Raw genomic sequence first — 27147 nt, 5'->3', positions numbered from 1 at the left:
AAAAGAAAAATAAAACTTTTAGACTTTTTTAACTATTATCTATTTTAGTATAATCTTACGCCGAGCCTGGGAGTCGAACCCAGATTTCCTGGAGCCCACAAGGGCCATACCACTTGCGGTAAGGTCGCATCTCAGGCGTTACCATTACCCCAACCCGGGTTGAGAATTATACATTGCCCTCCTTTTTAGCGCCCGAGAATTGCCGAAAATATACATGGAATAAAAAATAGAGTTATCGGTTGAAATTTCCCGGGAGACCCTCTCTGCAGGGGGGTTTCTCCAACGATAAATATCACATTATTTAAGCCTGCAAATATTCGCAGTGGGGAGAAAGATGAATCAAGTGACGGCGTGTTCCCGCGTGGCCGTTGTCAGACCACACGCGCCCCGCAGGTGAGACTTTCACGCTGTCCGCCGTCGATCACGAGAATACAACGACAACACAGCAAATAATACTAACAGCCACAAGCCACAGCCCACTTTGAATTCCCGGGACTTCAAGATTATCGAATGGTGCTTGTTTCTAAAAGAAAAATTCCCCTGGTTGGTTCTTCATATGTGTTTAGCCTTACCCGTCGGGATGTAACCCGAGGGCATCTGATGATGACGCCCTCAGAAGACTTGTCGTTTCATGTTGGCACATCGAATGCATCAAATAAACTACATTAACAAGCGTTGGTATGCCGTGTTCGCCTCTGGGCACTTATATCTACCTCCACGTGTTGGTGGTCATTCTATATATGAAGGATTTCTTTCTGCCATGACCTTGGACTGGTGACGAATACAACAACCCTTTAATTATGGTCTTTTGCACGTCAAGCGCAGTCTCTAGGTGGATGATGGAAGTGACGTTTTCCTCGTTATCGATCTCTTCTGATCAAACGTTTGGTCTTCTGGGTGCTTACGTACCTATCGGATCAACAGCAGCAGTTCTATCTGGAAAACCTAGGGTCATACTATTTTGGCTCGGAGATATACCCCGTATCTTATAGGCTCTGTTGTCCCGCGTTGATATATGTCTCCATCTTGTGATTACCAATGACTGCTGGCTTTGACAGAGTATGATAGTAAATCTCGATTTCGTCCCGCCTTTTCGTGTCATGCTGGTATGAATGTGCCGTGTCAAGATGATACCTTTGTGCTCCGTGAAGAATGAAATTGTGCATGATATGATCTATTGCAGCGATATAAATCTACCCAAAATGCCGCCGATTTTGATTTTGACCATCATCTGTCTTTAAATAGTCTCACAACGCTAGTCACAGTTCTTTCCATACCGAACTGACAAGATATTGCCCCCGCGATGCGTTCTTCAGGGTTCCTCTATGGCCTTACAGCTCTAGCCAAGGCCGGAAGTGCTGCCTATACTTTGAGTGATTCTTATCCAACTGGCTTGGACTTTTTCAACAAGTTCACCTTTTACACTGTACTTGAGACCCTCGGCGCGTCTTATAATAGAAAGAATATGCTCTAACTTTAACAGGCCACCGATCCTACTAATGGATATGTGACATTTGTCGATAAGAGTACTGCTCAGAGCGGTGGCCTTATCGCTGCCGAAAGCGATGGCTCTACCTATATTGGGGTCGACAAAACCAATGTCGCTTCCGGTAGTGGTCGTAAAAGTGTTCGCCTGACCAGCACCGCGAGCTACACCCATGGCCTATTCATTCTGGACCTTGCCCATATGCCAGGCTCCGTATGTGGTACCTGGCCTGCTTTGTATGTCATCCGTCCTTCCACATTTTCCTATCAACCCATCGATTAATCATGGCATTATAGCTGGACGGTCGGATCCGATTGGCCCAATAACGGCGAAATCGACATCATCGAAGGGGTCAACCTACAAACCAATGATGCCATGACCCTTCACACTAGTGATGGTTGCTCTATTAATAATTCTGGTTTCTCAGGAAGCCTGTCGACTTCCAACTGCTATGTGAATGCAGCTGGTCAGAGCAGCAATGCAGGCTGCGGCATTAACTCGGCGTCCTCATCCTCCTACGGATCGGGATTTAACAGTGCCGGTGGTGGTGTATACGCAATGGAGTGGACAGGCAGCTACATTCGAACATTCTTCTTCCCTCGAGGCAGTGTTCCCTCTGATATTACCAGCGGAAGTCCCAACCCTAGTGGCTGGGGCACACCTGCTGCACTCTTTGAGGGCAATTGCAATATCGATTCTCACTTCGGCGCCCAGCAGATTGTAAGTCTAACTTGTTATTATTCTTTCTCATATGCGCTCTTTGCTAATATCAGTTTTCCGTAAAGGTATTCGATATCACTTTCTGTGGTGACTGGGCTGGCAGTGTGTGGAGCTCCAGTGGCTGCACTGGCAAAGCAAGCACCTGCAACGACTTTGTGCAGAACAACCCTACTGCCTTTGACGAAACTTACTGGCGTATCAACTCACTCAAAGTCTACAAGAGCAGCTAGATTTTTCCTTCTTGATAGTTTATGCGGATGACTCTTTCTCTCGCTTATTTTCGAGTCGCGAGGACATTATTGAAGGATGCTGGACTTCACTACATATGATTTATATGACATTCTTTGTATTGCTCAACAACCACTATTGGGCTCTATGTGTAAATAGATTAGTTGCTATTCAACCAAGAACAACAGACTAGCGATATCGGAATGGTCTCCACATCAATAAGCTTCTACTAAAGCCATAGACGTCGAGTATATGAAATACCCCTTATTTATATGCGAGACTGATCATATACGTGTGGGATTCATCGCATTGCCACTAGATACCTATCAGACTTGCTTATCGCCCTGGTGTTCTTTTTAAATACAAATTCTACAAATATATGCCCTACTGCATAGTAACAAGGAAAGTAATTGGCAGCTGCGTTGAAAGTGGGAATTAAAAAGGACCAATTCGTTTCGATTTTCTGTCATTACCTATGTGTGATGAACAAGCTGAATGGCTGGTCGTGCTTTCTCGAATGTGGACCATTTGCAAATAATTAGTTGCCATTCATGGTGACTCAGTTCAACACTATGCAAGGGATTCCAGCCTGAGCCAATAATACGGAATATGGGCCACAACACGACGACACATCGGATTTTATAGTGGGGGTTTGAACTTGGCTACAACTGATCACTTCGAAGGGATAATATGAGGGCCGTTTATTCTATCCATACATTGCTTGCTATTCTGCGCACATAGTGTTCACCACCAGTCCGGTTACTCCGAGGTTACTCACCTTGCTTACGACCACTTCTTCAAGGAAGGCTTATAAATACTGCTTGTTTGCAAATTGCATGCATCACTGAAATTAGTTTCTGCGATGGCACCAGCTACTGTGATCATCTTTGTTCCAGGTGCTTGGCACAGCCCAGATTGCTTCGACACCGTTATTGAGAATCTCGGTAAATCTGGCCACAGCACAGATAAAGTTTATCTAGCCTCTGTTGGTCCACAGACACACCTATCCGGTTTTGGCGGCGATGTAGAGGTCATACGATCACATATACTCCGCGCGGTTGACGCTGGTCTGAATGTTGTGTTGGTAGCACATTCATATGGTGGGATACCATCCAGCGAAGCCATCAAAGGCCTCGATTATGAAACTCGGCAGAAGAACAGCGAACAGGGCGGGGTGGTACACCTTTTCTTCTGTTGCTCATTTCTAATCGACGAAGGACACTCCCTTTTTAGCACCATGGGCGGTCGAGACCTCCCATGGTACGACGTAACACAAGATCGCCTCGAGGTTAACCCTTCCACGCCCGTAGAGACATTTTACAATGACATGTCAGACGATGCGTCTTGCAGAGCAGTCGCTCAGCTGAGGCCGCATAGTTACCAAACATTCTATTCAAAATGCACTTATGCGGCATGGAAGGTCGTGCCGAGCACTTATCTTTATTGCCTGAAAGACGCCGCCGTTCCAATATCTGTTCAGAAAACCATGGTTGAAAACACTGCCAGCGGATATCCAATTCGAACAGAAAAGGTCGATGCCTCTCACAGCCCCTTTTTCAGTGTGCCAAACCGGTTGGCTGACGCAATTCGTCGTGTAGTAGTTGAGGAATGAGGCTTGTTTGTCTGGCTATTTGCCAACAAAGCCATCTATGTTCTTGTATCATTAATAAACAAGAAATTGAACTGTGATTACTGTTTATTTGTGCATATTGATAATCAGACAGTTTCGGTGTACGATCAAACTTTGTCCGAGGAACAGTAAACCCAGGCCATTCGCACGTGCAGTTATTAGCATACAGTTACGGATGTAATTTCCCGATATTTAAAGAGTCATCAGAGCACTTCCGGGTTCATTCGCCGAACTCTCTCGGAAGTTCCCCGATATTGTTTCTTAACAATACAATGATTCTCGGACATGGAACAACTTGTTTACACAGGACCGGCTCCACCTCCTCCACATATCCGTTGAGCACTGGTAGGTTCTCCCCGCAGTTCACGGAATTCTAGCGAATAAAATGTACTACTACTACAACCGTGGCGGGGTCGGAAATCTGCCCGAACACCATAGTATAGCTGGACTTTGTTCCGATTGTGAGATTAGCAACCAGTCGATGACGATCTGACAGCTATATGTTGAATGTTTCCTGCCTTGATCCTTCCACCTACGGAAAGTACATCATTGTCCACACGCTATAATGACTCTCAAACATCTAAAAGGCCCCGCGAACAAGGCGATTAGTAACGGCACATCCGTCGATGTCGCAGGAACTGTGAAGAAAGTCCTAGACGATATTAAAGCTGACGGCGATCAGGCAGTAGGAAAGTACTCGGCACAGTTTGATCACTGGTCGCCGGCTTCTTTCAAACTATCGCAGGATCAGATTGATGCCGCGATCGCTGCAGTGCCGAGTCAAACTATTGACGACATCAAAACCGCCCAGCAGAATATTCGTAAATTTGCCGAGGCCCAGCGGGACTCGCTTCGTGAGTTTGAGCTAGAAATTGAACCAGGTGTGTTCTTGGGTCAGAAGAACACACCCATTAACAGAGTGGGAGCGTAAGTTATTCTTTCAAGCCGGTGAAATCTCATAACCCCTTTGTGGATCTGACCCTCCAATGCTAGCTATATTCCTGGAGGGCGCTACCCTCTCCTAGCAAGTGCGCACATGACTATTTTGACCGCCAAAGTTGCCGGTGTTCCCCATGTTACAGCGTGCACTCCTCCATCAGCTGGGGCGGTACCAAATGCAACGATTGCGGCCATTCATCTGGCAGGTGCAGACGAGATTTATTTACTAGGCGGTGTTCAGGCCATTGGAGCCATGGCTCTGGGTACAGAATCGATTGCTCCAGTGGACTTTCTTGCAGGTCCTGGAAATGCTTTCGTGGCAGAGGCAAAGCGACAATTATTCGGTCAGGTGGGCATTGATCTCTTTGCCGGACCTACAGAAATCCTAGTTATTGCCGACGAAGAGGCCGATCCTTATACATGTGCAGTTGATCTTTTGTCACAGGCTGAGCATGGACCAGATTCGCCTGCAATTCTTCTCACCACCTCCGAAAGTGTTGGGCAGAAGACAATCGAATATATAGACAGCCTTCTCAAGGTCCTTCCAACTGCCCCGGTCGCCGGTGCTGCCTGGGAGTCATTTGGACAGGTGATAGTGGTAGACACAATGGAGGAGATATGGCAAGTTGCTGACGACATTGCTTCTGAGCATGTGGAAGTTCTGACGAAATCGCCACGAGATGCTCTGAAATGTATGAAAAACTATGGAGCGTTATTCCTTGGTGAGGGCACATGTGTTTCGTATGGCGACAAGGTAATCCCGTCACTTATTTTCTCGCCACTGATCGGATGTCTCACTAACACCATCAAATAGTGCATTGGAACAAATCACGTTCTCCCAACGCGCAAAGCCGCTCGGTACACTGGCGGACTTTGGGTAGGCAAGTTCCTACGGACCACCACCTACCAAGAGGTCAAAAACTCCGACGCAAGCGGTAGGCTAGGTCGGCTTTGTGGAAGGGCATCCCGAGCAGAAAATTTCGAAGGTCATGCTCGTTCTGGAGATCTTCGCGCTCATAAATTCCTGGGTGACAAGGTAGAATGGATTAATCAGACGAGGTAGTCATACGTGGCAATGGTAGTTGTGGTTGTAGCAACTCAAATCGAGAGCCAACTCAAACAGCTCTCAATTTGATCAGCTGACAGGTGGAAATTATTTGAGAAAAGTACTTGATCTCCTGCAATGAAACTCCATGTGCCGTATTTTCAAGACCTTTCAAATGAAATGTTCGCGCAGGTATAAAAACTCGTTTTAACGAGAAGAAAACAACGAACCTGGACAGCAATATGCCAATTGAGTTATTTGTTTTACGGCTAAGTAATCCTCCTAGTCGGATATCATATACCCGCATTTTGGTGCCGTCATAACTTGTTCTATCAGCAATCACAGTTCATGACTCAAGAAATGAGACTAAAAAGTACTTCGGTCGAATCCCCGTGGGGCCCCGCAATTCATGTTCCAATCGATATTGGACACAGGGAGTGACGGCAAAGGATTCCGCCGGTTCAGAAGCTAGACGGTTGAATTTGATGTCGATCACATCTATCAGGAGAGTATATAACGTAGAGTACATCCCAGGTAGCGAGAAGACCTGATGTTGGTGTTCCCTAGACCAATCTTCCTCGTTGATACTGCATTAGGACTTGAAATTCATTGTCTTATTTTAGACCATATGTAATTTGCGATGTTGTCCTTCATATCCATCGTTCTGACAGCTCTGACAAGTGGCTTGCCTTTTGTCAGAGCGTCTCAGAATTCGCCAACAGCGCCAGTAGCGACCGTGCAAAATGGCAGTTACATTGGAGTTCATAACGACGTCTACAATGTTGATTATTTCCTTGGCATGCCATTTGCACAACCTCCGATAGGGGATCTTCGACTGGCCTTGCCAGCCTCTCTAAATTCTTCTTTCGGGACACGCAATGCGACACGACTAGGACCAGGGTGTATTGAGTTTTCCGTAAGTTTTCATTTTTTGTCACATTCGGTGGAATATTAATGCCTGATTGATTCTAGATTGCTGGTTTTGATCGACCTCTTTCTGAAGACTGCCTCAGCATTAATGTGTATAGACCTTCCGGCTATGAGAAGGAACGGCTCCCCGTCCTGGTCTGGATATACGGGTACGTTCATATGAAACAAATACTGAAAAAAATACCAGAAGTTGACTCAATCGTAAGAGGCGGGTTTGTCCAAGGCCTCAATACCGATCCTAGGTATAATTTAACTTTCATTGTGAAGAATTCAGTAGCCATGGGAAAGCCTATAATTGCCGCAAGTATCAACTATCGTCTTGGTGGCTTTGGCTTTTTAGACAGCCCACAACTGCGAGAAGAAGGGCTATCTAACCTCGGTCTCCGCGACCAACGACTCGCTTTACATTGGGTCCAAGTATAGTCAATTTAAATAGTGTATCATTCTATGCACCGAGATGCTAATTACATTATAGGAAAATATCCATGCCTTTGGCGGTGACTCATCTAAAGTTACAATATGGGGCCAGTCTGCTGGTGCGATGAGCGTCGGTTCCCAGATTTTGGCTTTTGGCGGCCGTAATGACTCCCTTTTTCGAGCTGCCATAGCCGATAGCGGAGGACCACTCGGTGCTCAGCCTCCCACTGCCAACGAGTCTCTAGCCACATGGGATAACATTGTAGATATCGCCGGTTCCTCATCTGCGACAGATCAGATTTCTTGCCTACGCAGCGTGTCAGTGGCCAACTATACAAATGCCGCTAATCAAACGAGCGGGTCGTATTCGCCGGTTTATGACGGCGACTTCCTCCCTACTTATAACTCGGAGCAGGTCAAGTCGGGAGAGTTCCTCAAGGTACCACTAATTATCGGAAGCAATGTGGATGAAGGGACGGAATTCGTGGGTGGTGCTCCATATATCGGGGCACTCCCCTCCACCACCTATCCAAACACAACATCATTCCTGAGTGTAGCCGAGGGATATGTTAGAAATACCTCTCAGCTGGAACCGGTGCTCGCTGCTTTATCAGTTCTCTATCCAGATATTCCCGCTATTAGTGTTCCACATAGCTATCATGGTCGTCTAAACTCAACATTTGGAGCGCAGTACGCCCGGATCGCTACTCTTGCGGGGGATTTAGTGATTCACCGCGGCCGTAGGCTGAGTGCTCAGTCATGGTCGAAGCATGGTGTCCCAGTCTACTCGTACAATTTTGCCGCGTGGCCGATTGGGGGGCTTCCAAATTTCACTGGTACAACACATTTTACTGAAATTCAACTTATTTTTGACAACGAAGATGGCAATGGGTACTTGTACCCATGGTATCCTTCCGGGAGCGAGTTTACTAGACAAGGAAAGGCATTCACATCACTAGCCAGGCTTATGAGTAGGTTCCTAGGTCCAAAATAATTCTCTAGTCCCGGCTGATACGTTCTACAGGTCGAATGTGGATCTCGTTTGTTACTGACCTCAATCCAAACTATCATGGCATTACCAAGGATTACCGTGGAAGTGCCATTCCAGAATGGCCACTATATGCAGCCAATTCCACTGATGCCTTGGATGGCTACGGAGTCAATTACAGGTTTGATCTGGAAGAGCCTAGTTTGGCGATAGTCGAGAAGGATACATGGCGCGCCGAAGCACTTGCTTATCTCATTGACAACAGTGCTAGTATTTTTGGTAGCTAAATTGATCGTGCTAAGATAATACGACTGTCTCTATTGAGTATCTTCTAAATTATAAATGCCACCTCCTTCCGACACATTGTAATGTTTCAGCAGGCTGATTTATGTACAATCTGCGTCGATATACGATAATCCTCTGGCTCAACTCCGTCGACAATTATACCAGCCCGAGTATCATACACCTCGTCGGGGTATACAGGGTGCTCAATCAAGGCTTCTGTAACGGGAAAAAGGTAGGAAAGTGTTAGATACACAAGCGTCGTAGCGAAAAATCCCAACAGCCAACCGAACTGATATGGATGGATTCCAACACCAACGCTAATAGAACTGTTGACTGAATTGATCAACCCGGGCAAACTGGGTGCCACTCCGACGACGAAAGCCACCACTGCACGCCAATTAACCCCTGCAGAGTATCTATAAATTCCATCAGGTTGGTACATTGCCAACGAGTCGTATTTTCGTTTCTTGATCAGCCAAAAGTCAAATGCCATAATTGCGGCTATCGGTCCAAGGAACACTGCGTAGGCAGACATGAAGTTGAGAAAGTTGCCGGCGGACGCGAGAATCTTCCAGGGGACGAGGACCCAGGCAAAGAGCGCACAGATCATCTGGCCGCGGCGAATGTTCAGGTACCCGGGTGCAAGAGCAGCAAAGTCGTTGGCAGCGGACAGAGAATTGGCCGAGATGTTGACTCCCAAGGAAGCCAGTGCGAAGGTGAAGGCGCCAAAAAATCGACATGCACGGTTCTCCCAGTAGCTCATCAAAACGTTGGGATCCCAGGGGATCTCAGCTAAATTATACAACGTTTGGCCGGCCGAGGACGACGCCACGCCAATGAAAGCAAAAAATGTGAAAAATATGGGGAGCATAGGAATGTACATCAGTTGCCACTTGACACCCACGCGAGAGTACCGCGAAAAGTCAGACTATAGTAATAGACGTTAATGTTAGTATACCAGGGGCTTCGGTTAGAAGACTTCTTACTTGATTAACACTCAGTGTGGCATAGTTTCCAATCACAGATGTCAAATTGGCCAGCCATAGCCAGGAGTATTGAGAACCGCTGACGGTGACTTTTTGGTCGAAAAGTTCCCCTCCCCCAGTTGATTTAAAGGCCCAGATCAGGATTGCAATCCACGCAATCGGAACAATGATAGACTTGGCCATGAATAGCCATCGTAGTTTATTCGGGTTGATGCATAGAAACGGAAACTGGATGATGGAAAAGACCAAGAAGCTGACCATTCCATTGGTGGTGATGCCCTGCTCAGCAGGGATATGGTTCAGTAACCTCAAATAGCTAGGCCAGATGGCGCCAATCATAACAGTCACGGAATTGCTGCCATTATAGGTCTGGATTGCGAACCAGAAAACGGCGAGGATTACTCGCGATACGATAGCGATGTAAGATCCGTAGAATCCCCAACTGGCACGCGCCAACACAGGGAAGGGTGAGTGATACATAGCACCAATGGCGCCATTAGCTGAGATGACCACGGACACAATCAAGAAGGCGATGGTTACGATGGCCAGAGACTCTCTGTACGTGAGGCCGACGGCGATCATGCCACTGGCAAATTCCCAGGTAGCTGCATTGAGCGCGTCCGATATCCAGTATGCTGCGAGCCATTAGTTTGCTGCCTTTCGTTATTTTTGTCTAGCATATTGCATGCGACGTACCGATGAAGCTAGCGACACCCCATTTCCGCCGGTGACGAGGAACAGGATCCAGATCACGGTTGGTCCAGCGTCCAGAGCCGTCGGCGAAAGCGGATTTGGGCTGGCTTACACGCAAAGCTGGCCTTGCGAATTTCATGTTGATTGTGCAGCAATGAAGCAATGTCAGACTACCATGCAAAATAATCATCTGGGGAGCAAGGAGGAGCGAGCCATGATAAAGCAATGTTGATCGCCGATAAGGGCGCCATCGGCCTGTAGGCTGTGTGACCACGAGATAAGGCAGCGAGGACAGAGATAAGGAGCACCATCAATCGATGTTATGGTGACTCGTGTCTGGTTAGCCCAACTAGACATATCGGTCTTGGACTCTCCAGTATCGCGCATATTCGCCAAATCAGGCTCGATGGCTCTTCCGGGGGATACCCGAGCAACCACATCCCTATAAAAGGCGTACCAGGCCGATAACAATGGAAAGAGGTCGGGAAAATAACAGCAATTTATTTCCATCGACGATACTCGCTACTTGGGTTTGGCGGTCACACAAACATTATTATGGAAGACTGGAAGTGGTTGTAGCCTAGTAAAGGCATTCATCGTCAGCACGGGTCAATGTTACTAATTAGCCATGGCTGGCCTAGTCAATTGATAACATAGGCCCATCCAGATCGAGGAGGCTCGTATTCACGGAGTGATGTGGGGTATCCAGGGAGTCTATAAAATCATTGCTGGATTGCTCTCTTACTATCTCAGTTGACATGTAGTTTCTATGATTCCGGCTGTGATTCGCGATGACTGTTCAAAACGTACCTCAGCAGCCCATTATTGCCTCCGCTCCCGCGGTAGGGAAACGGCCAACGCCTACATCTCATCTACGCATCGCGCGACCATGCCGGGATCTGGAAGTGGCGCGCCGATTCTGGGTCGACGGATTGGGCTTGAGCACGCTGTGGCGGAGTCCTCCGGCTAGCGAGACCGAGGGCGGCCATGAGCTGCTCATGGTGGGATGGCCTGGTGCTGCATGGCATGTTGAACTGGTCCAAGTTCTCGAAGCCGAAATGAAACCAACTCCTTCAGAAGAAGATCTACTTGTTCTATATGTCGATGGGCAGATCGATTCCGCTTTGGTCGAGAGCCTAGTTCAAGCAGGTGGAAGGAGAGTGTCGCACTCGAATGAATACTGGAACAAATGGGGCGTGACAATCGCTGATACGGATGGCTACTTGGTGGTATTGTGTATGCGAGTGTGGGAAACCCAGTGAAGAATTTGAGGTCGCGCAAGGAGCGGATATCCAAATCACGAATATTGTTTTGTGTGCTTGTCTAGTGAGATACTTGTTAATTACGTGTGGTGTTAATAAATAAGACGGTACTCGAATATTTCATGTAACTGCCCAAGCCTTTCAGGAAACAGGACATCAGTGTCCATCACAAAATATCGAAATATTAGCAGAAAGGGCACCATCAATAGTTAAAACAATCCCCCACCACATACAGTCGCATGAAAGCCTGTAGTCTTTGCAAAACTCGTATCCCATGAATGCCATGTACGATCCACTGATAACGAAGATTAAATCAATTTCGAGGTTGAATATGATTCGACATTCAATGGAGCTACCCGGGAAACACCCTAAGTATCGTCGTCGTTGATCTTCTCGATGACTCGGCCGTCAGTCTGAACAACGACCTGGTCTACATTCTTGGAAGCCTTGACCGGGTTTGGTTGCTGGTATATCCATTCTAGTTCTTCGAGCGTCCGTCCCTGCGCTTCGACACTGCGAACAGTGTCAGTAATAATCCAAATATACCGAAATAAAATGAAATAAAATGAAACAGAGCAGCAAAAGTAACTCACGCGAAAAGATACCAACACAGCGCTTCAAACAAGTCCCAACCAACAAAGATCCAGAAATAATTAGTCGATATGTTCTGCAGACCAATCGGAGAGGCAAACTGGCTAATGAAACCGATGCAGTTGACCATGAAGCCGGACAGAGCAAGACCTTTGGCTCGGGTGGTTGTTTCGAGAGCCTCGGCGGGAACTACGCCCTGAAGTGGGGTGTACGTAAACGAAAAGACAACGTTGAAAAGGTAGTAGAAGGCCAGGGCGACTTGACCAAAGGTCCGGTTAATTGTGCCTGTATTTGCTTTTTCGGAGATCAGCGGCTCGGAGACGCCGGCGTTTATAGCCATAGTCAAAGCGCATGCTATTTGGATTAGATTAGCTTTGGATATTTAAGTAGAGGCTCAATACAGGCAAAGACTCACCAAGGGTTCCCCAAATTAGCACCGGACGACGCGGCATCCGGTCAGTGAAGTAAACCGCGGTCAAGGCACCAATGGCTGACACGATGGAGTTGACGAGGTTCAGCAGGAGCTGCATTGAGCTCGAGGTATAGCCGAGCGACTGGTAGATGGTTGGGTTAAAGTATCCGAGGCCATTTCCTGACCATTGTCCAAAGACAGAAATCATGATGACTTGCAAGAAGCGCCATCGGCCACTGTGGGAAAAGATGAATGGGCGGTCTAGTTTCATCTTGGTCAGCTCGTGGATCTGGGATGAGTACAAGAAAATAGCTTACAGTCCCACCACCTCTTGTCGATACCGTCTATACGAATACCCTCTTTCATTTCTTCAACTTCAAGACGGACGAGTCGAGCATTGGGATTGCCGTTGCCATGGTACTTAACTAAGAAAGCAATGGCCTCTTCATGTCGGTCGTGGGCCATTAGCCACCGGGGGGACTCGGGAATAAACCAAACTGCAAATATGACGATTATGCAGGCTAAACACTGGCAAATAAAAGGAATACGCCAGGACCAATCGCTTCTGATATAGTTTGTCCCGAATGTGATCGCAGCGGCGGGAATAGAGCCGCCAAACCAGCCACAGTTGTAGAATCCTAGCTTTGTTAGGCATTCCATTTGATTCTTGTGGAGTAAGAGGCAACTTACCAACTGCTCGACCGCGCCAGTGTGGTGGCGAGATTTCAACGGCGTACGCGGGGGCTGAGACAACCATGATTTGGATGCCAACGCCGAGAACCCAACGCCCGACGACGAATTGGGCGAGTGAATGAGAGCTGGCAACTAGAATAGACCCAATGATGATAACCCAAGCACCGGTGAACATGCACTTGCGACGTCCCAGTTTATCGGAAAGAACGGCGCTGGCAGGGGCAGCAACCATGGAACCACTATTCATTGAAATTATGAGTTAATCAGGGTATCGATATATAGGCAAAAAAAGGGCAAATACGTACACTGTATATAGTGCAGTCACAACCGAAACCTTTTCACCACTTAGGCCAGTATGAAAGGTGCTTTGGAAGTAGTCCATAGCGAGGGCTGCGCCCATGAGCGAACCTAGAACCCTTGTCAGACAGATTTGCCGCGAGAATCAAACTATTCTAAACACCCACCATCGTAACCATTGGCACAGGCACAGCAAAACGAGACAAAAATTGCGACTAGATTTTTTAGACAACATTAGCATTGCTACAAGGCAATGAGGAAGGATCGTGATCAATAGACTCACAATATAGTTGGATAGAGGTCTTGCTCCATCTCTCAATCGCCGTCTCCTCGATAGCAGCATAAAGCTCGGCCTGTATTACATTCAGAACGGCCACCCAAATCACGAGATTGAAAACCCTGATCAGGTGAAACTAACATTGTAGACCGTCTTAGTCTGGGCCCCATCAAGTTTGACCGTCTCGCCATAACTGCTCGCGACAAAAGGCGTGTCTTGAGGCGACTTAGAGGGAGCTTCCTCGTGCGTCGCTGATAGATCTTCCTTCTCTGCCATTGCAAGTATTGTTTGTACTCTAAGTATGAGTGTTTTTTTTTTCCCTAGGTCAGAAACCTAGACGATGTTGTAGGTGGAGGGCAATCATTTAGAATGCGAGGTAGCACACATGGGGTTATTATACTAGGCATGACCTCCTCCACGACTCCCTGTCTGCTCTGATTGCCCTTCTCCCGTTCTGGAACCCTAGCCACTTTCTCCGCAATTCCGTGTTGCATGAGGTTGCACGGATCTTGGCAACGCCCGATTGTGCGGTTCCCAATGGGGGAAAAAAAAAGAAAAACAGCCATTGCTAGTAAGTGTGTCACTGCGCAAACCCTAGGGGTGAACTTAAATTGCGTATTTGGAGCAAAAAGAAATGATTGTTGCTGTCATTACTCGGCCCCTTTCGCTTCTGGTGCTGGGCTAACGCGATGGGGAGGCGGGTCGGGGTAGAATATCTCGCCTGTCGCCCTGCTTGGCGACATTCCGCTACTGTTGGACAGCCACCATTTTTATTGGATTCTTAATGCTTTGGGTAATAAGCATGGCTTCGGCTTTGCTGATTCGTAGCATGTTCCTTAGCCAGCGCCTTTTGCCAGGCTGACCCCAGTCAGCTGCGGCCAGCCGTTTTAACAACCAATATATTGTTTCCTGTATAGTGAGACCGGACTAGCTTTTTTAATGTAATTAATCAACTCATCTACTTTGTGACTCAGATTATGGTCGCTTATTTTGATCCTCCGCTATAGAATGGCCGGTGTGCAATTCCAGAAATGCACGCTACTGCGACTGAGGAGCTTATAACTTTATGGCCATTGTTCCCAGCACCAGCCGCCGTCTTCTGATACGTGGAGTACTTGCGCTAGGTATATCGAGCACGCGGAATCATGGAAAGCTTAAAAAAAATAAGAACAATAAGAAAAAGGCCATGCAGTCTGGTTTTTTTACTAGAGTGGTACGTACTCCATACCCCGTACTATTGTACCAGCTCGTGTCTCCACTGGAATCCGGGGTTATCGATGCCGAGAGTCTCACTGTTTTTACGTGAAATACTTCCCTGAATTTGTTACAAAGAGCAATGAAGCAATGAAGCCCGGATAGGCATGACCGCCAGTAGAAAATAATATGATAGTACTGCTTAGCGTAATAGATCCTTCTTATTCTCAGGAAAAAAAGTGTTCTTGACTGAGTGTATTTCCTTAAACACAGTTTCAACAGTCGTGTATACCAGTCTGCTGTTGGCCAGCGTGGTCAGAATCCACGCTAATCAGTTTCCAGAGCGGAGCAGAGTCCGATACAGCAAATCAAACAAGTATTCTTAAGGCTAACCTATTTGGGAACGGGGCCAGAAATTCCCTAATTAGGAAAGAGTCAGTAGCCCTCGTTCATGATGATGATAATCGTAAGTTTCCAACCGAAAGATCCGTTCCTGACACCGCAGCAGTGATCAGAACAGGAATATTTGTTCCTCTCATTTCAATAGAGAGCGTCTGTACAGTTCATTAACCAGCGAGGCAAACGTGCTATAGTTTTCGGGCATTTTTCCTCCCTCATCCGTTTGAGCAATCTTCAACTGCCATTCAATATCGCTATTTCAATGTTATGCGACCTCAGGCTTCTTTATAACTAATGGCTGGTCATTTAATCATTGGTGAATGAAAATTGGCCAACTAGGAAGAGAGCAAGTTTGTAGCCTTGGCGGCTGACACTAGTCTAGATCTCGGTGGGGGAGCGTTATATCAATTGATATTTCCACGTGCGCGGTGAACGATAACAACTGCTATTAAAAAAATAATTGTGAGCTATATATTTAAATAGCAACACCCTTTTAATGTTGTTGGAACGGGTTGGTTGTTAGCTAGTATGCGTGGCGGGTCAAAGTTCATTGCAGCACTGCCTACATCAATTGATATTATGGTCATATGTATGACTCGTTAATCAGTGCTAATCGTGTCTAGGCAGATGCAAAAAGTACATATTGAAATACATATGTAGTCAACACTGAATCAAATTTTTGAGGGCAGTTTGCGCATCTATATACTGTAAGAGCTTTCTGTAGGGCTGGTCCAAGGGTTGAAGTAGATAACTATCCGTACATAGAGAACTATTAGTGATCTAGACTCTGTGTCTAGACCGGAATTAGGCCCAAAATGAAGGCCTTGCTGACATCAATAGCGGCGTGGGCCCTGTTGACATGTCATTAAAGATAGAGCGATAGTCTAAGACCTAAGACCCGCCAACAGCCCGCTAGGGCCAATCTGCGACCAAGTGGCCTAGTCTGCCGATGCATAGTTTAATTACAACGGCTCATGTCTCAGTCTCGATCATGCTGCGCCTAGCCAATCTGCGGGTATACAAAGACACGCTACGTAAGCCATCATGTTCTTGTTGCACCAAGTGTCAGGGTCTATGCCTCGAAACAGCGTCGATCATGAGTTTCACGCCGCCGGTCACCGACTGATTGGCCCTGTAAAACACCCTCATCTCCCATGACGTGGGATCCTCATTTCAGCTTCATCACATCATAATCAGCACTGTAAATGTCATTCATGACAATCGCAATAAAAAAAAAGGCCAAGATGGTTGGTCCGAAAACTCAGCCACCGTCAACCAGTGTTCTTAAGAACCAGGCAACGACCCCCCTACCATTTGCTGCTCAACTTCTACAGTCTATTCAACTACTGCTCTATAGTCGCTCGCTCCAGTCACTCGCTTTATTCACTCGCTTTGTTTAGTCGCTTTAGTCATTCGCTTTTAGTCACTCGCTTCAGATATTCGCTTATATTCGCACAACCATGGCTGCCAAAGAAATGTACATCACCAAAAACCCGCGCACATGGAAAGCAACTAAATTGATATACTTCCAGCAATGTTGACGTTCTAGTCATTGGCGCTGGTCCAACCGGCCTCGGTGCTGCCAAACGCCTCCAGCAACTGGTATGTGATCTATCTCTTACCATTCACGCTTTGCGCTGACCGAGTAATGTTTCAGAACAGTGTTTCGTGGTTGATTGTCGATTCCAACGAGACACCCGGTGGTCTTGCCTCGACCGACGTCACTCCCGAAGGCTTCGTAAGGCCCTTACGCCCATATTCTAGTTGTTCTAGCATGCTGAACGGTGTAACAGCTCTTCGATGTTGGCGGCCACGTCATCTTCTCTCACTACAAGTACTTTGATGACTGCCTCCACGAAGCCCTGCCCCAGTCGGACGACTGGTATGAGCACCAGCGCGTCTCGTACGTCCGCTACCAGGGCATTTGGGTCCCGTATCCCTTCCAGAACAACATCGCTGTTCTGCCTAAAGAGGAACAAGTCAAGTGTCTGAACGATCTCATTGACGCAGCACTTGAAGCCCGCGTCCGAGCGGCCACCGACAAGCCCAAGAACTTTGACGAATGGAACCAACGCAATGTTGGCCAGCGCTTGAATGAGATTTTCATGCGCCCTTACAACTTCAAAGTCTGGGCTGTTCCTACTACCAAGGTATGGATATCCTTCTACCAGATCTTCTCCCTTGTTTATTTCGCTGAAGGAAGTACTGGTGTATATAGATGAACTCGACCTGGGTCGGAGAGCGTGTAGCCGCCCCCAATGTCAAGCTGCTCACGACAAACGTCATCCAGAACAAGGTTGCTGGCAACTGGGGACCTAACTCGACCTTCCGCTTCCCTGCACACGGTGGTACCGGTGGAATCTGGATCGCCGTGGCGGACACCATCGCCAAGGAAAATACTCGCTTTGGTGCTCACGGAGCTGTCACCAAGGTGGACGCGGACGCCAAGAAGGCATACCTGAAAGATGGTGAGGCGATTGTTACCTGAGATATCACCGTTGACAGATTTGCTTACAACTGACAGGTACCGTCGTCAAATACGGCTCCCTGGTCTCTACCATGGCTGTCGACTACCTCGCTGAGTCAATGGGTGATGTCAAGCTGCAGCAGATGTGCAAGCCGCTTTTCTACTCCTCCACTAACGTCATTGGTGTTGGCATTCGTGGCCAACGACCAGAGCGCATTGGTGACAAGTGTTGGGTATGAGCGTTTTGATTTCCCCTCCCCCTTGACCCCAAGCTAATGATATCCCATGTAGCTGTACTTTGTCGAGGACAACTGCCAGTTCTACCGTGCCACCATTTTCTCCAACTACTCTCCATTCAACCAGCCTACCGAGGACGTTAAACTTGCCACAAAGCAGCTCGCCAATGGCCAACAGCCTACCTCGTCTGAGGCCCAGTCCGGTCCGTACTGGTCGATTATGCTTGAGGTGTCGGAGTCATCCTACAAGCCGGTCAACCACGAGACCCTACTTGCCGACTGCATACAAGGTCTGGTTAACACCGACTTGTTGAAGCCAGAGGACGAGATTGTTAGCACCTACGTCCGCCGCTTCGATCACGGCTACCCTACTCCAAGTGTGGAGCGCAACGGCGCCTTGGATGAAATCCTACCTTATCTCCGCCAGAAGGACATCCTTACTCGCGGACGTTTTGGTTCATGGAAGTACGAGGTTGGTAACCAAGACCACAGGTGAGACCTTTACACACTTTTATTAACGGTACTGTAATACTGAATTGCGTCTACAGCTTCATGCTCGGCGTCGAAGCCGTTGACAACGTCGTTTCCGGAGGCATTGAGTTGACTTTGTCATACCCTGACTTCGTCAACACTCGCGCTAACACAGAGCGCCGATTGACCCCATCTTCCAAATAAATGGTCCACCCCATAAAACTACTATACCAGAGTAGTACATTACTTGGACTTAGAAATAGATCCCTAGGAAGAGAATGCGATGAAAATAGCCAACCGCTTGAAAGACTGTATGCTGGCTATTTTGCTGCAACCGAAATAGTTTGAAAGAAATGCCAATGAAACATAATCCTTTCGGCTGAAAATGTTTATATAATTTGACAGTTTTCAAAGCAGATATTAAACATTGAAGTCACCAGTGTGCCAATCAAGTCTATTCTTTTTCATCTAGTGGCTTTTGAGCATATACGGCGTGGCTGGCTTTTATCAGTATCTGCAGAAAAAACGAACTGGGAAAGGAAATGACGTACAAGTTGTGCTGGGCTTGAAGTCGAGGATTTTTGAGGTCTTTCCGGACGTCTATAAGAAAGACTTGGACTTCTTCAGGCTTCCATCCCAAGGCATTGGTGAGGATATGCAACGAGATAGCCTCCAGACCCTCTATAAACTGATGATAATCCAGAGCACCAATCTCTTTCTAATAGTCCCAAGTTAGCAAATTCCACAACATTCCTGCGGGAGGAAGGTGCATAATTACCAGCCTCCTGTCCTTTGGCCATACCCCTACCGGTATAGGTAGTATTTTTTGTTGAATGTTGGTAAACCCAGCATCCTTCATCCAACCTACCAGTTTGGGCCCCGGCTCCGGCTCCATGCCAGCCTTTTTGAGACCTTGAACAATCTGGGAAGTCCATTCGTCACTGGGACAACCACGCGTAAACTCTCCCTTAAGAGTGTAAAACTGCATGTCAAAATCATGAAACTCTACCCAGCCGCCTGGCCTAGTAAATCTGTGTCATTCACACTCGAATGTCAGCCCCAGAAATTGTGCGGTATAGAGAAAAAGAAAGGCTGATCCTACTCAAAGGCTTGTTTCATCAACTTTGGCCAGTCTTTGATTGCTCCTGCGAGGTATCGTGCGTGGATGAAATCGAACTTGGAGCTGTATACCCATTCGTTCTCCATATCGTCGACCTCGAATCGTACATTTGGAGGAACCCTAGACGATATGTTTAGGTATTGATATCTTTGTGTTCACTGGGCAGGATTATAATACATGGCCGGTTGAATCGGGCTAAGGTCATTTCCCAGGACCTTTTAGCCGAATGCAGTCAGTTTTCTTGCGTATCGCATGGCTAAAACTGTTCAAACAATCAGGCAGATATCTTACCTCGGCCGATGGATATTCGTCGCCTGTTCAATTTAGTTATGAGTGTACTCCAATCGAAAGAATATAAAAATGAAGGAAAAAAGGGCCTTTACCCATATCAATAGCCCAGATTCCTGTGCCTGTGCCCAAGTCTAAAATACGATTGGGATTTGGTCCGATCGGCGCAAAGTGAAGATTTCCGTCACAGCGCAAGGTAAGAATGTGATGGAAAAGATCTAGGCGATCATTCTCAAGCTAGACATGCGAGAAAAAAAAGCAAGACTCGTCATTATGTTGTTAAACACAAAGTATTTAGAGCAGCTAACGAACCTCATCATTTGGCAAGAAGTAGCCTAAGACCAATTAACAAGACCCACTCAATGAATGGTTCAGTAAATGTAGAAACCCACCTTCGGCATCCCGAAACCCATGATAACGGCGCCCATTCTCATATCTGTAGTTGGTGATGCTCGACGTTAAACTTGTCGTAAAGCTCGTGCTAACAGCCTGTCAGCTTCAATCTAAAAGGGTCTTTCGGGAGCTCTACGTCTCTTCACCATAAGCGGATTCGGATGCATCGGAGTCTATCTGATGAGGAAAAAAATAGTGGTGAGAAAGCTGAACACAAAAGAGTTCTCCGGCTATAGGGAAATAATACCTCTGCAGCCTCAATAAACTCGTGCTGCGGACTGAGAGGATCGACGTCTTGGTTAGCGAGAGGCGTGGCCATCCCGATTTATGCTCGCCGTCGCGACGCTACGCAAGAGAAGGAGTGGCCGTTGGCGATAGAAATTATTTTATAGGAATAATTTTTTGCGGAATAATTAGTACACGCAGTGGCATGAAAACAAAGAATCGCATCAAGCGCACATGGCTCTTGACGTACTAAACCCGAGACTGTCTGCGCCGCATATACTGACACCTTGTATAGGATTAGCCGGACATTTTATTCGTCCGGAAATGTTATGACACTTCCCGCGGGACATGTCCGGCTGCATTTGGCCTGATTCAGCAAAGGCCACTCGCTCAAAGGATTCTGGTAGGCTCTTAATATGCGCGCTGGCCGCTATCGATGATTAGCGTGGGTGTTGGTGGATGGATCCGCTACGCAATTGACCTATATCAACAAGCCGAGTAACGGTGATTACTAGTTCACCATGCAGATGCACAGACATCCTTTTCGGAAATGGTTAGTTTTCTGCAGTCCGCACTTCCCAAGACGTTGAGGAAACGTTGGATCCCCTGTTCCCCGCCGTGGTCCAGGAATTTTATGATTACACCTGACCTGTTCAGTACTTTGTACGACAAGGATGTTTTCCTACGTGTCAGATAGCCTACCGTCTTGGGCTACCATCACTAATGGCTTGGTGGCGTGGCTGGTAACCCTTGCCATCTATCGTCTTTATCTGCACCCTCTAGCCAGGGCTGGTTTCCCTGGGCCCCGATTGGCGGCGGTGACGACGTGGTACGAGGCATACTTTGACGTTTTTCTCCAAGGACAGTATATTTTTCAGATCGAGCGGATGCATCAGAAATATGGTACCCATTTCCCTACCAACCCACAAAGGCAAAGCAAGCACGTTTAAGCTTGCGAGCCCATGGGAATGGCACATATGCTAACTAACTAGGACCCATTGTGCGAATTGGACCCAACGAGCTGCATGTTCTCGACCATGAATACTACGACAAGCTTTATAACATGTCCAATCGGCTGGACAAGTCTGCTTACTTTTACTGCATGTTAGGCAACCCGAAAGCATCATTCGGCACGATCCCAGCACACTTGCACCGCCTTCGTCGCAGCGCATTAAGCCCATTCTTTTCGCAGCAAGCAGTTTCGAGGTTTTCATATAATGTACAATCCATTGTCGATCGCTTAATTACTCGCATGGAAAAATGTGCAGAACGTGGAGAGCCAGTTCCCCTGTTTTACGCCTATCGCTGCGTAACGGTGGATATCATCACCGAATACATCTTCGGGCATCAATTCAACCTCCTTGATCGGCCCGATTGGGGCAAGGAATTTTACTCCGCGTGGCGTAGTCTGTGGGAGCTGTCGCCGACTATTCGGCAATTTCCCTCCATGATGGATGCCTTTATGGCGATGCCCAGATGGCTCACCGCATTGGTCAATCCGAAGGCTCTCGAAGTCGTTGATCTCTTTGCTAGCGTAGACGATCAGACCAAGAAGCTCCTGTCAGCGAACCCTGTTGAGATTGAATCAAAGCGACACCCAATCGTAGTGTGGGAGCTCTCAAAAACGGATGCGCTACCTCCTAATGAAAAGACGCTTGACCGTCTCTCTGTCGAGGCAAACGGTCTGTTAGCAGCTGGATTCGAGACAACCGGTGGTGTTTTATCTCATGTCACCTATCTTATTCTTGCCCACCCGGATGCGCATCGCAAGCTTTTCGCGGAACTTGTCGATGCGATTCCCCACCCTACTCGCATTCCGAGTTTTCAACAATTGGAGAAGCTTCCTTTTCTTCGCGGGGTTGTCAAGGAAGGCTTACGGTAGGCGACTCTTAATTTATTTAGTCTGTACCTTGTATTCTTCTTACTCTTAAGCTAACTCATAATAATTAGTCTATCTGTCGGAGCATGGTCTCGTCTTCCGAGGGTGAACCCTAACGAAGACATGCATTATAAGAACTGGGTAGTCCCAGCTGGCGTATGAGAATATACATTGTGCATTTTTTTGAACTGAACGCTAATGACTTTCTAGACCGCCATCGGCATGTCTGCTTTATTCATTGAAAAGAGCCCCATACTATTCCCTGATCCGGAGGCCTTCATACCTGAACGGTGGATTGAGGGGACCGTTGGAGAGAATCGCCTGGACCAGTATATTCTTACCTTCGGAAAAGGAACCCGGTCCTGTGTAGGCATCAACCTCGCCTACGCGGAGCTCTACACTATCCTAGCGACTCTCTTTCGACGATTTCCCGACATTCGGCTGCACGAAACGAGCTTTAGGGATGTTGAACATGTGCATGACTACTTTGCTGGTATGACAAGAAGAGAATCCCAAGGATTGCAGGTGATGACTGGAAAGAACTGACGCAGCCGCACTGCTTGTGTTATGGGCCATTGATGTTGACGAAGTTGAGTGTACATTCTTTATAAATTATTTGAAAATAACATGTATAAAACCTATATGTAATTACAAGCGAAAGTATTTGTCAAAACAAATGAGTCTAAGTTTACTCAAGTTATAACACAGGCAATTGTTTTTTCAAGTCATTTAATACATAAACTCGATATATCTATAAAAATAGTCATCCTCGACGACTTCAGTGCCTTGTCTTGATTGATTTTGGCGCAAATCTACTATCTAGCCACCTCAGCATAGACGCCTTTGTGCCTTTGCCGTCCTATGGACATTCAACCACAGACCCAACCTTAGAAAATTAGTCTGGAAGCGATTCTATTATTTGGAAATACCAAGAACAATCAAAAAGACTTCTTTCCGGAAATCTTCCGGCATGGTAGAGCAATATCAACAAAGTACACGACTTCCTCAGCCGTGTCAATTGGTCACAACCACTGCGCTTCGGTTGAAGAGTCCTTCGACCGCAACCTTGGCAAGAAAGCTCGCCACACTAGAAACACTCACGCTGTCGGTCAAACTCATTCCAACGCCCTTACTGCCCAGCGTTTTCACGTCCACCTTCATGTTGGTTGACTTCTGATCGTCGAATTGCAGCCTCACAGCCCGTACAAGTGTCCAATTCATCTTCGTCAGCCGAATCTCCTTGTCTACAAGGCCGTGATCCTCGAGCGCGTACTTGACGTTGGTCCACCCCATGAATGCCTTGCTCAACAGCGGTAAGTTACCCCATGAATCCCCAACACCTGCTGTCGACATCACTACCACGCGATATATGCCGGCCTGCTCCAGAACCTCGCAGGCATTGGCACACGAGTCGGCTAGGAAGCGAGGAGGGGATAGCTGAGCTGCGAATGGGCTGTCGGACTTGCGGACTGTGTTCAATGTGATGATGGCTGCGGAAGGTGATAGAGGTGCTGCGATAAGAGCACTGCGTATGTCTGGTTTCGATAACGGCGAGCCAGTGACGACGGTGAGGCCAGGGCGAGGCACGAGGCTGCTAGAGGTACGCACAAGGGCTACCGCTGTGTGACCTTGAGAGAGTAATTCAGATACGACGTGCTGGCCGGTCCGTCCACTGGCGCCGAGGAGGAGGAAATGCATAGCTTTTGACGATGAGAGGTGTCGCTGAGTAGTTGTCTGCTTGAGGTTGTGCGGAGACGAAGAGGCTTCGTTAAAAAAAGGGCCACGGGGTTGCAGATCTATTTATGAAGTTGACCAGTCCCTCCATGGTCGATGAGGAGGTCTAGTTCAGGTTTAGAGTCGGCCGCTGATTGGTTTGTTCGGTCTGTATACTGCAATTGGAAGCCCCATAAAACCTTACGCACCGCCGAACGACTCGATTTTCGTACCTTTTTACTCTGAACTGCATCGATCGTGCGCCAGCCTTCTTTCCGGTCGACTTCCTAGCAATAAAGTTCGCGAATTCGATTGGTTGTGAAAAGATACGTGCGTAGGAAAGATCGCAACTTTGCCATAAAATATCAGCGGACTGTAGAGCGCTTCCCTTGACCACTACTAGTGCCACTGCACGTTATATATGTCTTGACTCTTTCGCCCACGTTGTTGGCTACGCTTTGCAATCTGTCGTGTTCAGTCCGCAGCTCGGTGTAAAGATCTGGTGACGAGTCTAGTGCCCCTAAGAGGACGATTTTCAATATTAGATGGAAGAAGCGCAAGAAAGACACTGAAATGGGCTCAGTGCTAGGATATCCGATCTTTGTCTGAACTAGTTCAAGATTAATGAACCACGATTCTAAGGAGTTTAGTAGAGCTGCTTTCTCGGATAATAGTTGAAGAGCGACTCCTACGGATTTGACTTGCGAAACTTTTTCGAGGAATTCAAGTGTCGACGCGGCGATCCTTGTAAGCTCTGTCCGCATGTCGGGTGCAATCGTGCGAAGATCTCGCGGCTGTTGATGGCTCGAAACCAAACACGCAGGCAACATGGTCCCGCTTACGTCGGTTGTTACTAGAGGCTCCGCAAATTTACACGGTGCAGCAAACAGCTTAATGATGAAAATATCCAGGGAGGGTAGTTGGTCATGCTGTGTTGGCACCAATTTGTTCGCGGTGACAAACCCTGGCCTTGCCCGGTACTGGTGCATGATGCTAAGTCCATGAACGATATGTTGGGCCATAGCGGCGTAATTCTTCCGCACTTGCTCAATGCTGATTAAGATCTGACAGCAAAGTAATGCCGACTTCAACCCGTTGGAGCTCGGAGACGACAAGTTGGACGCAAGAGCCCCCAAAGCCATACTGTATTGTTGGAGGCCATAGTGATAGCTCGGGGTCAGCTGCGCGGGAGATGCCGGACCGTCTCCGGATGTCTCCAGATCTTCCCGAAGAGCTCTAAGAGACAAGACTGCGTGTCGTATAGGCGGATCGGTCAAGCTAGCTTGTAGGACTTGCCTAGCTTCTTCGTCACAGGCTAGCTTGACGTCGAATAAGGTTTTGGTTGAAAAGCAATGATTGAGAAGGTCGATATCCTCAGTGGCGATTTCAGGTTGTAAAGTAACGTCAGACTTGAGGTCGCTACCATGAGCGCTGTTGGTAACAAATCTAAAAGGGGACTCGTAGCCGTCACAAGAACGACCGGTGTTGACACATTTTTGGCAAAACGGCTTGTTCTCGTCGCATTTGATCTTCCTGGTCCTATTGCTGGTTGAGCGTCTAAATCCACTATACCAGCGATGGACTGACTAACCTGCAGGTTGCACAGCCAGTTTTCACCTTGGTTCTACATTCAATGTTCCGTTTGCGGGCGACCGCGCTCCTGGCCATGGTTATCCCCAGACTCCGGACAAGAGGAATAATCGTAACAAGCAAGAAATCCGAGCAGACGAATCAAAGGGTTATTATTATAATAATAATGATAAGATGAGGACGAGGAAGGTGGAACTCGTTTTAACGACCGGCTCCATTTTGTACGCCAAACCAGTTCCGGTAAGGTCGAAAATAGGAGTCGGCGCTAGCTCAATTAGGAAGCAAGAGCGAACCCACCAACCAGACGTCGTCTTCATTCTTCAACCTCGATACCAGTGAAGGCATCCAAACTCTGTCGACACCAGCTAGCTTCTGCTTTCGGCGAGATGTCTTCGCCTTATATAACGAGTGGCCGGCCCGCTCTCTCTCAAAATGAGTTCTTGCACAATGTCGAAGCTCACAAATAGCCCCAGATTCGCGTCGAAACTCCTGTCCAGCTCGAAAATGCCTGCGTTTACTATATATGGCTCTCGCGGTTCGACCAACACCGATCGTGTCCGTCTGACTCTCGCCGAAGGTGGCTTCACGGATTACGAACTCGTGCTTCTCAACCTTCAAAAGGGGGAGCAAAAGGTGGGTGGCATTTCTCTTGGAATTGAGCAACTTGATTATCGTGCGAGCTAACGTCCTTGCGCCCAGTCCGCAGAACACAAGAAACGTCACCCATGGGGGAAAATACCCGTACTTGTTTCCGCCGAGGGGTTCACTCTCTACGAGAGTCGCGCAATCTGCAAATACCTTGCAACCAAGTACCGCTTTCCACTTCTACCCCCCGACTCCGACATCGAAGCTGCGGCGCTGTTCGACCAGGCCCAGTGCGCAGAAATGACGTACTTTGAAGAGCCTGCAGGTAGAATCGCATTTGAGAAATTTGCCAAAAAATTCATAGGGCTACCTCCGGATGACGCTGCCGTCTCAGATGCATTGCGGTCGGTCGAGCTATTTTTTGACGTTGCGGAACGTCTCTTACTCCAGAAAGACTACATGGCTGGAAACAACTTTACTCTCGTAGATATCTACTACATTCCGCTGATCCAAAGACTTTTTGCATGCGGGTATGGAGATATCATTGCTAGTCGCGAAGCTGTGAGTGCTTGGTGGGACCGCTGCGTGAACCGGCTCGCCATAAAGAGGCTGTTGGCTGCTGACAAGGAGGCTGCGCTTGCTGCCAGCAGATAAGATAAAAAGCTAGTTTAATAGTTAATTCTACTACGTAGTATAAATCTGAGGACT

The 27147-nt window shown here is 47.6% G+C and overlaps 12 protein-coding genes across 12 annotated transcripts; 7 read left to right on the top strand and 5 right to left on the bottom strand.

The window, feature by feature from the left end:
* Positions 1 to 1303: 1303 nt before the first annotated feature.
* Positions 1304 to 2436, top strand: TRUGW13939_04758 (uncharacterized protein; the record flags this gene model as incomplete). Its single annotated transcript, XM_035487925.1, has 4 exons — positions 1304 to 1426; positions 1484 to 1722; positions 1783 to 2206; positions 2272 to 2436. 4 exons carry the CDS (start codon positions 1304 to 1306, stop codon positions 2434 to 2436), a joined length of 951 nt encoding a protein of 316 aa, XP_035343818.1.
* Positions 2437 to 3296: 860 nt separating this feature from the next.
* On the top strand, positions 3297 to 4046 carry TRUGW13939_04757 (uncharacterized protein; the record flags this gene model as incomplete). Its single annotated transcript, XM_035487924.1, has 1 exon — positions 3297 to 4046. The coding sequence occupies one exon, from the start codon at positions 3297 to 3299 to the stop codon at positions 4044 to 4046; it is 750 nt and encodes a 249-aa protein (XP_035343817.1).
* Positions 4047 to 4629: 583 nt separating this feature from the next.
* On the top strand, positions 4630 to 8670 carry TRUGW13939_04756 (uncharacterized protein; the record flags this gene model as incomplete). The annotated part of the gene is made up of 7 exons (XM_035487923.1): positions 4630 to 4991; positions 5058 to 5757; positions 5818 to 6062; positions 6730 to 6964; positions 7021 to 7395; positions 7454 to 8366; positions 8420 to 8670. 7 exons carry the CDS (start codon positions 4630 to 4632, stop codon positions 8668 to 8670), a joined length of 3081 nt encoding a protein of 1026 aa, XP_035343816.1.
* An 86-nt stretch (positions 8671 to 8756) lies between these two features.
* On the bottom strand, positions 8757 to 10486 carry TRUGW13939_04755 (uncharacterized protein; the record flags this gene model as incomplete). The annotated part of the gene is made up of 3 exons (XM_035487922.1): positions 8757 to 9596; positions 9655 to 10289; positions 10351 to 10486. 3 exons carry the CDS (start codon positions 10484 to 10486, stop codon positions 8757 to 8759), a joined length of 1611 nt encoding a protein of 536 aa, XP_035343815.1.
* Positions 10487 to 11138: 652 nt separating this feature from the next.
* TRUGW13939_04754 (uncharacterized protein) lies at positions 11139 to 11609 on the top strand (the record flags this gene model as incomplete). The annotated part of the gene is made up of 1 exon (XM_035487921.1): positions 11139 to 11609. One exon carries the CDS (start codon positions 11139 to 11141, stop codon positions 11607 to 11609), a length of 471 nt encoding a protein of 156 aa, XP_035343814.1.
* Positions 11610 to 11977: 368 nt separating this feature from the next.
* TRUGW13939_04753 (uncharacterized protein) lies at positions 11978 to 14155 on the bottom strand (the record flags this gene model as incomplete). The annotated part of the gene is made up of 9 exons (XM_035487920.1): positions 11978 to 12122; positions 12203 to 12554; positions 12616 to 12873; positions 12930 to 13250; positions 13303 to 13544; positions 13611 to 13713; positions 13770 to 13817; positions 13886 to 13955; positions 14021 to 14155. The coding sequence occupies 9 exons, from the start codon at positions 14153 to 14155 to the stop codon at positions 11978 to 11980; spliced, it is 1674 nt and encodes a 557-aa protein (XP_035343813.1).
* A 2777-nt stretch (positions 14156 to 16932) lies between these two features.
* TRUGW13939_04752 (uncharacterized protein) lies at positions 16933 to 18850 on the top strand (the record flags this gene model as incomplete). The annotated part of the gene is made up of 8 exons (XM_035487919.1): positions 16933 to 16949; positions 17005 to 17074; positions 17130 to 17210; positions 17266 to 17622; positions 17691 to 17940; positions 17997 to 18172; positions 18231 to 18667; positions 18724 to 18850. 8 exons carry the CDS (start codon positions 16933 to 16935, stop codon positions 18848 to 18850), a joined length of 1515 nt encoding a protein of 504 aa, XP_035343812.1.
* Positions 18851 to 19100: 250 nt separating this feature from the next.
* On the bottom strand, positions 19101 to 20534 carry TRUGW13939_04751 (uncharacterized protein; the record flags this gene model as incomplete). Its single annotated transcript, XM_035487918.1, has 9 exons — positions 19101 to 19143; positions 19198 to 19364; positions 19515 to 19668; positions 19770 to 19886; positions 19944 to 19981; positions 20058 to 20080; positions 20150 to 20291; positions 20367 to 20389; positions 20447 to 20534. Coding segments are annotated over 9 exons (795 nt in total), but the record flags the coding sequence as incomplete, so codon positions are not given.
* An 812-nt stretch (positions 20535 to 21346) lies between these two features.
* TRUGW13939_04750 (uncharacterized protein) lies at positions 21347 to 23097 on the top strand (the record flags this gene model as incomplete). The annotated part of the gene is made up of 4 exons (XM_035487917.1): positions 21347 to 21575; positions 21665 to 22550; positions 22623 to 22707; positions 22762 to 23097. The coding sequence occupies 4 exons, from the start codon at positions 21347 to 21349 to the stop codon at positions 23095 to 23097; spliced, it is 1536 nt and encodes a 511-aa protein (XP_035343810.1).
* Positions 23098 to 23565: 468 nt separating this feature from the next.
* Positions 23566 to 24249, bottom strand: TRUGW13939_04749 (uncharacterized protein; the record flags this gene model as incomplete). The annotated part of the gene is made up of 1 exon (XM_035487916.1): positions 23566 to 24249. The coding sequence occupies one exon, from the start codon at positions 24247 to 24249 to the stop codon at positions 23566 to 23568; it is 684 nt and encodes a 227-aa protein (XP_035343809.1).
* A 380-nt stretch (positions 24250 to 24629) lies between these two features.
* Positions 24630 to 25932, bottom strand: TRUGW13939_04748 (uncharacterized protein; the record flags this gene model as incomplete). Its single annotated transcript, XM_035487915.1, has 2 exons — positions 24630 to 25803; positions 25856 to 25932. 2 exons carry the CDS (start codon positions 25930 to 25932, stop codon positions 24630 to 24632), a joined length of 1251 nt encoding a protein of 416 aa, XP_035343808.1.
* A 369-nt stretch (positions 25933 to 26301) lies between these two features.
* On the top strand, positions 26302 to 27093 carry TRUGW13939_04747 (uncharacterized protein; the record flags this gene model as incomplete). The annotated part of the gene is made up of 2 exons (XM_035487914.1): positions 26302 to 26487; positions 26554 to 27093. The coding sequence occupies 2 exons, from the start codon at positions 26302 to 26304 to the stop codon at positions 27091 to 27093; spliced, it is 726 nt and encodes a 241-aa protein (XP_035343807.1).
* Between the last annotated feature and the right edge of the window lie 54 nt (positions 27094 to 27147).

Source organism: Talaromyces rugulosus, chromosome II (assembly GCF_013368755.1).
Source record: "Talaromyces rugulosus chromosome II, complete sequence".
Classification (NCBI taxonomy): Eukaryota; Fungi; Ascomycota; class Eurotiomycetes; order Eurotiales; family Trichocomaceae; genus Talaromyces; species Talaromyces rugulosus.
Note: the sequence above shows the minus strand (reverse complement) of the source record. Positions and strands in the feature narration are given on the sequence as shown.